Source organism: Schistocerca cancellata, chromosome 3, assembly GCF_023864275.1.
Source record: "Schistocerca cancellata isolate TAMUIC-IGC-003103 chromosome 3, iqSchCanc2.1, whole genome shotgun sequence".
Classification (NCBI taxonomy): domain Eukaryota; kingdom Metazoa; phylum Arthropoda; class Insecta; order Orthoptera; family Acrididae; genus Schistocerca; species Schistocerca cancellata.
The window spans coordinates 943,807,457-943,821,843 of record NC_064628.1 but is presented as its reverse complement, the minus strand read 5'-3'; the positions used below and the strand labels follow the sequence as shown (position 1 = coordinate 943,821,843).

General features: G+C 43.3%; 1 protein-coding gene across 1 annotated transcript in view; it reads right to left on the bottom strand.

Annotated features, from left to right (window-relative positions):
* LOC126176670 (collagen alpha-1(I) chain-like) overlaps positions 1 to 14,387 on the bottom strand; it is a gene marked incomplete at its 3' end in the record, with an annotated part of 308,515 nt that overhangs the window by 10,016 nt on the left and 284,112 nt on the right. The window contains exons 9-10 of the mRNA XM_049923829.1: positions 8,941 to 9,027; positions 2,164 to 2,294 (exon numbers count right to left, since the gene is read on the bottom strand). Coding sequence (XP_049779786.1) covers positions 2,164 to 2,294; positions 8,941 to 9,027 — 218 coding nt within the window. The remainder of the gene's footprint in view (positions 1 to 2,163; positions 2,295 to 8,940; positions 9,028 to 14,387) is intronic.

Sequence of the window (14,387 nt, the reverse complement as noted above, 5' to 3'; positions counted from 1 at the left end):
TACGACACTCCCCTGGGGCACACCTGAAATCACTCTTACTTCGAAAGACTTCTCTCCATTGAGAATGACATGCTGCGTTCTGTTATCCAGGAACTCTTCAATCCAATCACACAATTGGTTTGATAGTCAATATGCTCTTACTTTGTTCATTAAACGACTGTGGGGAACTGTATCGAACGCCTTGCGAAAGTCAAGAAACACGGCATCTACCTGGCAACCCGTGTCTATGGCCCTCTCAGTCTCGTGGACGAATAGTGCAAGCTGGGTTTCACACGATCGTCTTTTTGGAAAACCATGCTGATTCCTACAGAGTTGATTTCTAGTCTCCAGAAAAGTCATTATACTCGAACATAATACGTGTTCCAAAATTCTACAACTGATCGACGTTAGAGATATAGGTCTATAGTTCTGTACATCTTTTCGATGTCCCTTCTTGAAAACGGGGTGACCTGTGCCTTTTCCAATCCTTTGGAACGCTACGCTCTTCTAGAGACCTACGGTACACCGCTGGAAGAAGGGTGGCAAGTTCCTTTCTGTGACTTGTACGCTAGGAAGATCTAAAACGAATGTGCGAAATACTTTAATCTGACCAGTAATAAATATTTTTATACACAGCTGTTGCGAGTTCCAATGAAATTTTCATACGAAGTACAATCAGGTTACTTCAGCGTAACATTTGAATTAACTTTCATTGGGTGTACGTTAATAATACAACAAAAACCACAGAAGAGAGTAGATCGATTGCACATGTCTTCCAATGGTTAGGTCTACAACCAAGGTTTAAATCATTAAAGTGCTATTGTCATCTCGTTATTATCAGCGATGTGAGGCATTGGCTTCCATGCTATAGCAAGGTCAGGAGTCGGAAGAGGCGTGCTGAAAGTGATCACAGCAGTATTGGAAAATTGTGGAGAAATTAAGTAGGAATATCTGGGTAGTGAGTTTAGTCCCTTCAGCTCGAATCACCTCGTTTCACGTGTCCATACATAACACCGAACATAGAACTGCTGCCAAGAAGAAAGCTCGGAAAGAAATACGATAAGACTTTAGTGTGATTGGAAATGACGTGACTGTCGACTATCACAATTTAGTAATTGAGTTCCCAAGATATCAGAGAAATTTCAGATACTACGTTCACCACGTGTAAAACGGTTTAAATGCAGAGCCCCAGGGTGTCATGAGCTACAAACCATAGTCATCGACTTTCGGACGCTGTTGAAGCCTTCCGTGTGTGGTGAACTGACAAAAGGTGTGTACAGGCAGTTCCTAGGGCCACATTTGATTGTAACAAAATTGCGACAGTGACATAAGCCTGGGTAGATGAAAATAATGGTTTAGTTGCCCTTATTTGTCTTAGGAAGACAAATGTATGGACACACTGATGTGCCGAAGCGCCGCGATGACACCACACAAGGAGACTGGACATGACGCGGCAAGGAATGTATGTGAGGGAATCAGGTATGAGTGGAGAATCAGTACAGAGACAATACGGGGGATCCACTGCCGCAGTTCGCTTCCGCAAAGGGTAGGTTGTTACGGCCCAGTGTCTATCAAGGGGCGTCTCGGAAACGGCGAAGGACGTCGGCTACTCGTGTGCTACTGTTGGGGGCACCGGAGGGAGGACGGTGAAACCACCAGCAGACGTGAATGTGGCGGACGTCACAACACGTGAAGGTCGAGGGCTTGGCCAGTCTGTAAACCAGTATAGACGGCGTTCTGCGGCAAATCAGACGACCGGGTACAGTGGTCGTGCAGTACAAGCGTTTAGGAACACACCGTTCAGGACACGTTGTAGAACACGGGGATCGACAGCGGAAGAACCTAACCTGCCAAGGATTAGCGGAATCAATCCATGCCACGCAGAATCGCTCCTGTATCGTATTCCAAAGGTGGACCAACAAGCTACTAAACAGGTAGTCATAATTTTTCGGCCCATCACTCTAAGTAACACAAAATGATGCCCCAAGTGCAGAAGTTCTACAACTCTGAGAATGGATCGCGTCCTGTTGACGCAATAGCTACTTCCACTAAGTAGTTTCTCATTTCTGGAAGCTCAGTCACGTCTGGATCATGTTGCTGATAAAGATTTCTATGCGCAGAGTGAAGAAGCCGCAGTATTTTAACTGGTTGTTTGTTTGCAGGATGAGTTTGCCCTGAACTTACCTGCGGTCCTGGACCGCCGTCCTCCCCTGGAACTCCAGGTCGCCCGGGATCGCCCCTGTCGCCTTTGGGACCGGGCTCTCCAGGCTCGCCCTTTGGTCCAGGCTCTCCTCGATCGCCCTTCTGTCCTGGAGCTGGAACACCGCCAACACTCTTAGTTGTATACGAGTAAGTGTCGTCGACATTCTTACAACAAAATATACAACAATGACCTTTGTCTTTGGCTTGCTTTATAGAACCACACTGCCAACAGCTTGCTACAGATAGAGGATGGGCAAAATAAAACTGACTTGCAAAAAAAATTTCACGAAGCTTTAGGTAGGCAGCACAGCTTACATAATTCGGTGTTGTTGCGCCTGATATAAGCGTAAGCTGCGTGAAATATATTTTAGTTCGGCCACCCTGTAGAAAACGATACATGGAGGAAATCGCAATGTAAATTGTTTAAGATTTCCGTACAATGTTCACATAAGTACAATACTTACAGCAAAGGAATTTTGTCACGTCTATTGTAGAAAAAAATAGAATGTAACAAGAATTCTTCAATTATTGGCAAGCATAGTCTGGGAAATTAGTGTTTACGCAATCACATACAGTAACGAAATGTCATAAACACTCGTTACTGTCTCGTGTAAAGTGAAAGAGTGACTTCCATATCTGAGTATCTTCGAGACACAATGAAACTGAAAACATATAATAACAAAATTTGATATACACACGTTGCTCTCTCGTATAAAATAAAAGAAGGATTTTTATATTTGACTATCTTGGTACACAAGAAGAATGAAGCACTAGTTGGAGAGGCACCTTTAATTTCACAAGATATGCCTGTAAGCGGTCCTGCTGTGTGTCTTTTTACTTCTGACAGTCGCAGGAAGGTTAATGTGTCATTTCTCTCCGATGTAAGTAGCAGGAGTATGCACCGGCGCCAAGGTACATGTACCTTAAATGGTGAAGACAAAAAATTTGCACTCTTTAATTCTCTTTCAGTTTCCATGTCTTCTCTACATCTTCACTCTTATCATCTCCGACAAACTGATGTTGCGATGGGACTATCATGAAATACAAAGGGTACTAGGAAACTTTTGCAACAGAGCTTTATTTAATTTATTGTCTCCAAGTAATTTCCGCCATATTGAATACACCTCTCCATTCCTTAAACCAATTCTCCCAAGTTTCTGTAGGGAGTGAGGCACACACGTTGTCCCAAGCGCTCAGGAGGTTCTCATCACTTCCTTCAGCTTCATTTTCACGCGCGGGAACAGTGCCGAGTCACAAAGAGAAAGGACTGGACCGTCAGGAGTGTACTCGGAAAGTTTCAGTCCTCTACCCCGCAAATATTTGGCGCACGTTTTGGCCCGGTGAGTTGGAGCGTTGTCCAGATGGAGGAAACAACTGTCCGTTCTTGGCTTCGGTCGCAGGTTCCTCAAAGGTTGGATGACGATGGGGACGCACTGCTCGGTCTACCATTTAGCTGTGACTGTCTTCTGTGTGTCTAAAATCACAAGCTCCACGATTTCACACGATAAAAAAAAAACACCTATCTTTTCTTCTTTACTGATTGGGATTTCCTGACACCTACAGGTGTGTTGTCACCCTCAAAGATCCAAACTTCGTTTTGAGCCTTAGTGGGCACGTCATGATGTACAGCCAAGTTTCGCCACCTGTCATTGTGTTATTGACATACTGAGACTGTCCTTTACAAAACTTCTTTAACATCTCCCTGCACAAAGTCACACGTCGCATCATCTGCTCTTCCGTCAGTCTATGGATCACACAGAGACAACAAAGTTTCTTTACTTGCAAAGGACCATACACAATCGAACTAATTGCTGGTGCTTTTAGCCATGAGGCATCCCTTATATGCTTATAGTTCACTCGCCTATATTTGTCTAGCATCAATATTTTCCTCCGTAACTGATGATCGTAGCTTTCTCGTCCTCTCAGCGCCTTCCAGAGCAAAATTTCCTCTTTGGTATTCTCTGTACCCCTTGAAAATATTTGTACGATTTGGACTCATATCACTGAGTGCAAGAGTCATTTCTTCAAATCACTGGTCTATGTTTAAACCTCGCGCGAAGTTGTACAGCAAAACTACCCGAATCTCACTTCGTAACCACTATGCCATAGGAAGCACTTCAAACTAATGCTGCCAGTAAACGACTGCGTGCACAGACTTTGCACATCGGCTACAGTGCAAGTATACAGTAGTCTCAGAACACAGTAACATATTCCAGAATGAGATTTTCACTCTGCAGCGGAGTGTGCGCTGATATGAAACTTCCTGGCAGATTAAAACTGTGTGCCCGACCGAGACTCGAACTCGGGACCTTTGCCTTTCGTGGGCAAGCACTTGCCCGCGAAAGGGAAAGGTCCCGAGTTCGAGTCTCGGTCGGGCACACAGTTTTAATCTGCCAGGAAGTTTCATATCAGCGCACACTCCGCTGCAGAGTGAAAATCTCATTCTGGAAACATCCCCCAGGCTGTGGCTAAGCCATGTCTCCGCAATATCCTTTCTTTCAGGAGTGCTAGTTCTGCAAGTTTCGCAGGAGAGCTTCTGTAAAGTTTGGAAGGTAGGAGACGAGGTACTGGCAGAAGTAAAGCTGTGAGTACCGGGCGTGAGTCGTGCTTCGGTAGCTCAGTTGGTAGAGCACTTGCCCGCGAAAGGCAAAGGTCCCGAGTTCGAGTCTCGGTCGGGCACACAGTTTTAATCTGCCAGGAAGTTTCACAGTAACATATTGTTGGGTCGTATTGCAAAAGTTTCCCGTACAAAACTGGAAGCCGTTACTGATGCAGTGACAGAAAGGTACCTATCGTCGCTGCTGCGAATGGAGAAGGTCTGCATGTCGTGACCTGGATACCTTTCCGACATCGGCGTGAAAGGCGAACACAAAATTAGCAACACGTTCCATATCAATGCTTCTGATGTTTTTCATATCACACTCTTATCACAGTCTAGCCATCTACTAGAGTAAGCGGCCCTGCGGAGATATCGACACTCTTACGACACACCAACGCAAGAACCTGTTCAATACTGACCTGTATTGGAGTATGGTCTACTCTGTAAGCCTGCCCGGCTAGCCGCGCAGTGTAACGCGGTGCTCCCCGAGCGAGAAAGCGTGCCGGTCCCCGACACGAATCCGCCTGGTGGATTAGTGTCGAGGTCCGGTGTGCCGGCCAGCCTGTGGATGGTTTTTCAGGCGGTTTTCCATCTACCTCGGCGAATTCCGGCTGGTTCCCCTTATTCCGCCTCAGATACACTGTGTCAGCGATTGCTGCGCATATACCGTATCCACAGCTTACCTCATTGTGTGGGAAACAGAGAAAGAATGTGTGAGTGTATTTAACTTTGATCCATGTAGTCTTAGCTTCAACTGTTGTCTAAATCAGACGAGACCGTAGATATAGAGGAAGCTCGTTATCTTTATGTGTATTTTCTTTAAAAACGTAATGTGTTTCCACGGCCGGTCGGTGTGGCCGAGGGGTCCTTGGAGCTTCAGTCTGGAACCGCGCGACCGATACGGTCGCAGGTTCGAATCCTGCCTCGGGCATGGATGTGTGTGATGTCCTTAGGATAGTTAGGTTTAAGTAGTTCTAAGTTCTAGGGGACTGATGACCTCAGTGGTTAAGTCCCGTAGTGCTCAGAGGCGTTTCGACCACTTGAACACCACAGGAGGGCACGAAGAAGAGGGCTGAAAGTGAATAAACACTCTTTGCTGCACTGGATTACTTTCGGGTTTCGTTGAACGGTTTTGAACGGTACTGAGTGGCTTTTTCCCGTATTCCACGGTAAAACCTGCGGTCGCACGATGCGTAAAGGGATCATATCGTGATTAATGTGTTTGTGGCACCGCAATGTGCTTAGGGAAGGGATGACTCGTCTGGGTCGATGTCAGCGGTGACGAGCGTTGTCGTAAACATATTCTAGCTGCTCATCATATTGCGAACTGTCGGTTTAGAACGTGAGGCAGGTGGAAATCGACGCTGGACATCGTGGTACTGACTTCCATTGTCAAAAGACGGAGTGAAATGTGGACAAGAGGCGGGTTCGACCACTTTCCCAACGTCTCAGTCGTCTACGGCAATGTTGGGCGCCATTAACCCACCGTACACTTCATATGAACCTCTGAGCTCTGGCCTTTTTCTCGCATGTGTCGACACCCGCTGTCTAGGCGTGTCCGAGAACAAGGGTGACGTCGCAGGATGCAACGCTTTTGCTTCATTACACACGACGGTGCCTTCCTTTGAGACAATTTTGAAACATCTCAACGGGAGTCACTTCCGAGGGCTTATAAACTTGACCTTTTATTTGTGCTGCACAGTGAGTATCTTAAAACTACTTCTGAGGTCAGCTGTGCTTAGAGACTTGATATTGTCCATTTTAAAATTTGATAAATGGCTCCGTAGGACTGAAGAAATTATGAGTCATATTTTTACTTAAGATACAACGTAGTTGTTCTAGGTTTTTTTCATAGATAGATGCTCTACTTTTTCAGATGACTGATGTATAATGACTAAATTAGCAATTAACATAAATGGTTATAGGTGAAGGGCTTTATACTATCATGGAAAAACCATATTGTTACCTTGTTCAAAGCATGACACATTATCTGATTCGGGAAATTTTACAACAAAAAGCAAACATTAATGTCTCACTACGATCTCTGCTTAACCAAATGACATTATACTTAACTTCTCCACTGGTTGCTGCGAAATCAGACTCAATATATGTCAGCTAGTATGATTGTTTTACATGTGACATAGTATGATTTTTGGATGGAGCTCTTAAATGTAGAGAAGACCACACTTTTTACATGGAGTGCACCTTCACTTCTTTTCCTCTTTAGTAACACACAACACAGCTTTTTGTGCCTTTTCTTTCTCAGTTGGGGTTATGTTCATCGGGAAATGAGCTCATGTTTTTGCCGGAAGTCTCAGAGGCTTAGTCACCGATGGTCGCTTGCGAGCAGAGTATTCAGGTAGCTGTGCAATGCGCAGCTCTTACTTTGCGGGTCTTGCCCTGAAGTCGTTGTGGAAGGGTTTTCCTCCGTTCCCCTGACCTTGTGATACACAGCGAAGAAGCTGAAGATATACATACCACTAAGATAAAAAAATATATTTCTATAGCCCCTATTCTGCGTCGTATGATTGGAAAGAGGTCTTGACAGTCTACGCCACACTTTTCCTTATCATATCCAAGGGCACGTTGAATTACTTCCTCGGGTTCTTCGATATCTGAATCGCTGAAAGACGAATCACTTATGCCTCAGCAATCTCATGTGACTACTGCACGTCATTGTATGAAAAAGGAAGCAGTAATCCAGTACAATATCGAGATGTACGTTTCAGCATGTGAAAGGGTCGTCACTCTTACTTCTTCCTTAGTAACACAAAAAGCAGTTATGTGGAAGAAGGTGAAATAATGTTAGTGAGATGTGGATACGGAGGAAGATGGCGAAGACAAGCTGGAGGGAAAGAGCCAATTACGGGCAAGTATTACCAAGGGTTGGCCGGAAAAAGACAGGGTATTTTAGAAAGAAAGAAGAGATCGTTAAGACATCATCGGTAGAGACTTCTTGATTGACTAATGCTTCAGAAGATTGAGAAAGGAATTACAGTAAGACAATGACAGTAAGAGACGATTATGAGATAATATGCATCGGACAAGAATTATTGCATTCTACTGAAAGAAATCGTTACAGCTAACGAAAATAATAGACGTACAGTCGCGATGCGTCTCATACACAACACACTGATGTCCGTAAACATTTTCGATAAATCCTCCATAATGCAAGGAAAGAGAAGTAAATTCTGAAAGAAATCAAAAACTATAGTCATTTTAAAGATGAATCAGGTTCATTTATCAACCTACGAAACTGAAATACTAAACAGAATCTCACAATTTTATTGGTACTCTGATCACGGCTAGTCAAAACCAAATTAGCAATTCTATTTCAAGTTTCCACACTGACATGTAGGATTACGTATATCGTCCGGATGCCAATGGAAATTTTAAAATACTCGAATTTTCTATTTTGATACACATTTTAATAATTTTTTCTTTACTAGTTCTCTTCCTTCGGTATACGCACACGAACGTACCCTCTCCCCGCCTCCACCCCCGCCCCCACCAATACACACACACACACACACACACACACACACACACACACACAGAGAGAGAGAGAGAGAGAGAGAGAGAGAAGTCACAGCACCCTCACTTCTGTTCTTCGGTCAGGGCACGTTGACGCATTAGGTGCACCAGCTAACTGTCAAAACATTAACAACAGTTAAATGTATAATGTAAAACGATTGTCATCTCTTAGTGTGAATAGAATGCCATTTTTATGCGTATGGTACCCTATGCAAGTGGTACCGAGGTTGCAGCAGAACTAGGATATCTTACGGGAACCCTTCGACATTTTATTCACTGAAGTGTCAGTGATGAACATGCTCGTCACCACATCACAGGATGGCACGAATTTCCTTTCACACCATTCTGTTCCTGCCCCTTAGCGGTGGTGTAGTGTGCTTCTCTACACACCCGAACACCGGTTAATGTTTTCGAAAACCATAAATTAGTTGTGAAACAAAGAAAAAGCGTAAATACATAATAGCGTAAGTGGAAAATGCCTCACTGATTTTGATATCCATTAAGTAGCGCAGCCGTCCAAACGGCTGTACCCGATCCACCTATGCCTGAGAGCACCAATGATTTTGGACTGGATAAGTGCACAGGAGCGGGTTCGCAGGGGTGACAAACAAAGTGAACACACTTACCTGGAGCAACCTCGTTGAGGATGGGCAGCTCCGGCGTCGGGCCTGGAGGACCGGGTGGCCCTTCTCTCCCTGGAATCCCTGGATCACCTGCGACAGAGAGCACACTCACTCAGCTGGGCAGAGCTGCAGCAGGAAAACCCACTGGGTAGCACTGGCAGTGTAGCAGAACAACGGAATCACTTTGTCTGCCTAGGAAGCAGCATTATAAAAAATTGGCCTAACAAATAAAATATCAGAGGTACATTGATGTAAGAAAATGAAGCCGTAACTGAGCGCAACAGCTCTGCCACAACTGTGGTGTCACCGCCAGACACCACACTTGCTAGGTGGTAGCCTTTAAATCGGCCGCAGTCCGTTAGTATACGTCGGACCCGCGTGTCACCACTATCAGTGATTGCAGACCGAGCGCCGCCACACGGCAGGTCTAGAGACACTTCCCAGCACTCGCCCCAGTTAGACAGCCGACTTTGATAGCGATGGTTCACTGACAAATTACGCTCTCATTTGCCGAGACGATATTTAGCATAGCCTTCAGCTATGTCATTTGCTACGACCTAGCAAGGCGCCATTACCAGTTACTATTGATACTGTGCTTAATGTACCGTCAAGAGCGACGTTCACCATTTATGGATTAAAGTAAAGTATTCCAGCAGTACGTACTTTTTTTGCTAGTATAATTACCTTGTCCTGTTCCAGACCTCACGCCAGCCTGCGTGAGCTTAAACGCGTGCCTTTCGGCTTCCTCATAGTGGGTTGGCTGTCTTGCCAATCCACAACAACAACCAAACATAAACTTTGAACGGGGAAAAGTTTCCAGGTCGTTTACGTCTGTAGTTCAGAACTGCATGGTGATATAATATTAATCAGAGGGAAAATGAAGATGAAGAAACTGGAACCATTTGAAACATGATGTTAACGAAAATATTAATAATACATGGGCAGATAGAGAACAAAATTGAGGGTGCTGGTTATAGAACGTGGTGGTATAGCGGAGTGGGCAATATGTAAAAAATGAACAGAGAGTAGAAAGAGCAGGTGAGGCAAAAACTCTACAGAAAACAGAATACAAAGGGATAGCAGGAGGTATGTAGAAACACAGGTGGTGGAGCATGTGTCAATAGCAACACAAAAATATTGACAACGATAAATAATAATGCTATTACGGATGCTGAATTTACATCATGTGCAGAAATGAAAACATACGCTAAGCGGATGTAAAGAGATGGCGCACAGTGACAAACTAGCCATTACATTGTAACTAACCTGTTTCTACGGGTTATTACGGTATTATTGGGAATGGAAATGGTTACTGATTGTGAAATTATCGTGAGAAGATTAAGGTCGCCACCGATTCTAAACATACAACGAATTAAAGGTTTAGCCGAATCGGAAAATAAATTACTTTGATCACAACTCCTAAAAATGCATACGTTGTTATGTCGCTCATAGGGGATGCGATGCATTTAATAGTATTGACCATGCACTGTTCACGAGAATCAAACATTTAAAATAAAATAGAACATGCATGAACACTGTGCAGAAAATCAGCTCCCAGCAACACACCTGAAAATCAAACTTAATCTAAAGCATTTGCTTTAAGATAAAAGGGGAAACGCGTTGGATGTGCTAACGGGAAAGCTACGAGGTGGGTGGCTTAGGTGCAAAAACGTAACCTCGGAACACAAGAGAAAATTGTGGATAAAATCATTTATTCCCAAGACATGATTGTGAGGCATGTACACAATTCCTGATAACATTAATACCTAAAACATTAAAGAAAAGCATCGATACATTCACCGTTATAATCTACACCTAAAATCATTGATGTGAATCATTCATACAACTGCTGTTGCCTGATAAATGATCGCAATAACTCGTGAAACAGTACACGTTTCGCAGTACACACGCGTCCCCACGTGGTTTATGGAGACGCAATTTCTAGGTATCGTGGCCAAGTTGCAATAATATCACATCACACAATCATGAACAGTTGACATTCTTTAAAACAAACATGAGCTCGGACAGTTAGTAATGACGGTAGCCCAACAAACTCTGTTCAACCACGTGGTTGGCTCCCCACGGACGAAAGATACATAAAGCAAGGAAATTTTACGAGAAGGCGAAGCTATTAATATTTAGGAAAATAAAAGCTTATACAGGCACAGCTGAAAGCAAACAGATATTCATACAGAAGCGAGTGCTCACTTCTTATCGACACCTTTGCGTGGCGCTCTTCCGGCGGACCGAAGTCTGCTACAGAAATTTGCTAAAAGAAAAATCTGCCAAAGTTTTGCATTCCTTGCTGCGACAAGGCAAAGCAATCTTTCAGAGTTGAAAAGCGAGACCAAAAGCTAACAGCTCTCCCCTCGCCAAGTAACAACGCGCCACGCGGTCAGCCTAACTCAGCCTTCTTCGACTGGAGCACAGCTGTGGACGCTTCCCGTACCGGCGGCAGACTGCCTCCCTTTTTCTTCTCCAGCCTCTTCCAATCTCTGCGTGGCCCGGAAAACCCAAAGATGCCATTTACGCCACCAACCTAACGCAGATGGGTTCCTCACAAGTAGCGCAAACCTCTTTGCCTGCTTGACCACTACGAGAGTTGGCTATTCTGTACAACTGCTACTGAATCTGTATGACTATCGCAGACTTTCTGCATCAGACTACGCAACCACATTCATTCAATCACACCACCATGAGAGTTATAAGAAAAGATAAACAAGGAAAAGAAAGAGAAATGCTAGTGAAAATGGGCTACCAGACCAATGAAAGGTGGCTACAGGACCCTTTCAAGATAACCAAACAAGCATCAACCTGACGCATTCACATCTTTTGCAACTTAACTACCTTTATAAAGTCCTCATAAAGTTACATACCAGCTGAATGTGGCCCATTGTGAGTGGATATGGATTTAATATCAAAAGGTAATAAAGGTATAAGCATTTAAAACTAAGAAAATAGTTCTGGTGAGAGAATGTGAATGATATCGATTATGAAGACGTTTTTGTATATCTGTGAAATCAAGGTCTGTTTCTGGGTACCATTTAGTACCCTGTTGCTCCATGTAGCTCTCTGTAACATGTTCGGGTCCTCCTTGCTATCAACCAGATGGTAGAAGTGTTGCTGCTCAACTGTCACCTAGTCTGATCCTCCTGAAGTCATCAGAAGTGGTTGGTACAGGTGTTCGTAATGGACCACTAGAGCCAAAATTGATCACACAAACTGGTTTGTCTACAGTCAAAGTGCTCCTTGTTATCTCCAGAAAGGTTGTGGAAACTTCTGTTGCAATATAACCGTTGATTATAAAGAGGATTATTCAGTAATATCTCTGGGGCTACAGAAGATGCCTGTGCGAAAGCTACAAGGCATACAGAACAATGAAACACACCAGTGTATAATGTCTTTCCAAGTTTCGACACGCAGTACTGACCGTGGCATAACTGCAGAGCGCATCATTATGGGGCTGGCTTGTCACGACGTAGTGAAAATAACCGGTTTGGCATAAAAACAACGTGAACAGAGTAGGTAGAGGTGTGATAAACACATGGGTGCTAAATAAAGTTACGAAAACTTAATAACAAGCACTATGACCTACACTTGACAGTGGTACACTAGGCAATACCACAAGTACTGATATCTTCTAAATATACAGATTTTTGTTTGCATTCAAGTGTTATCATTACCAAGCTATGCCATTCAGCTTAAGTACGTCTTCCTGTAGTAACACGTGCCTTACATATCGTTCTTGGACCATAGATGATGTTGTAACTACTATGTTGACTTGGTCTGAACACTGTAAAATATAGAATATAATTTTTAAAGCTGTTGAAGCAGGAACTATGGCATTAAAACGAAGAAAATAGTGTTTCTCAAAAAGGAAAAAATAAATTTAGCATATATCCTAACTACTCGTGGAACTGGTAAGGATCCTGAAAAATTAAAAGTTAGTAACAGTTGTCCAGCACCTGAGAAACGGAAAAAGTGCAGACTGGTTTAAGGATTGTGTGGTTTTACGGGAGGTTTGTAAATGGGAAGCCTTTCAGTAACCCTAACTTCAATAGTTTTGTTAGGAAAAACTATGCTTTTATATAGACGGATATATAAAATAATTGCGTTTATGGATAGGGCCTTGAACAAGTGATATGAATTTTTTGGCAAAAGAAGCTTTGCAGTAGTACTTGGTTCTAAGAAACTTGGAAATTATTTGTGGAGACACAATGTAGTTATAATATGTATCACAAACTTCTAACATTTGCAAAATATTTCTGCCATTTGCTTTGGAGATTGTCTCATTGCAGTCTCATTGAACTTTTCTCATGTAGTAGCTTAATTATGACATTTATTAAATAGGAGGTATTGATAATCATGTGACCAATGTGTTGTTTAGGTTATGGCAAAATTTAATGGAATTTTGTACAGAAAATGATGTTAACCGAAGCTTCCAGACGAATTACTCAAAAGATATAAATGAGAAGAAGAAGATTCAATACATATGCACAAACATCAGCACAAAAAGCATCTACATCTACGTTTATAATCCGCAAGCCACCCAACGGTGTCTGGCGGAGGGCACTTTACGTGCCACTCTCATTACCTCCCTTTCCTGTTCCAGTCGCGTATGATTCGCGGGAAGAACGACTGCCGGAAAGCCTCCGTGCGCGCTCGAATCTCTCTGATTTTACATTCGTGAATCAATATATTCGATACGTCATCCAGAAACGCATCCTCTCGAAATCTGGACAGCAAGATACACCGCGATGCAGAGCGTATCTCTTGCAGAGTCTGCCACTTGAGTTTGCTAAACATCTCCGTAACGCTATCACGCTTACCAAATAACCCTGTGACGAAACGCGCCGCTCTTCTTTGGATCTTCTCTATCCCCTCTGTCAACCCGACCTGGTACGGATCCCACACTGATGAGCAATACTCAATTATAGGTCGAACGAGTGTTTTGTAAGTCACCTCCTTTGTTGATGGACTACATTTTCTAAGGAATCTCCCAATGAATCTCAACCTGGCACCCGCCTTACCAACAATTAATTTCATTTGATAATTCCACTTCAAATCGTTCCGTACGCATACTCCCAGATATTTTACAGAAGTAACTGCTACCAGTGTTTGTTCTGCTATCATATAATCATACAATAAAGGATCGTTCTTTCTATGTATTCGCAATACATTACATTTGTCTACGTCAAAGGTCAGTTGCAACTCTCTGTACCAAGTGCCTATCCGCTGCAGATCATCCTGCATTTCACTACAATTTTATAATGCTGCAACTTCGCTGTATAGGATAGCATCATCCGCGAAAAGCCGTATGGAACTTCCGACACTATCTAGAGATGAGTTTCTGAGATTAGTTAAAACCAATTTTGATGGTTGATATAATTTTATACTTTCTTAAAAGCATGGTGTGTAGAAGTATGCATCTTAGAAGGGAAAATTAGAAT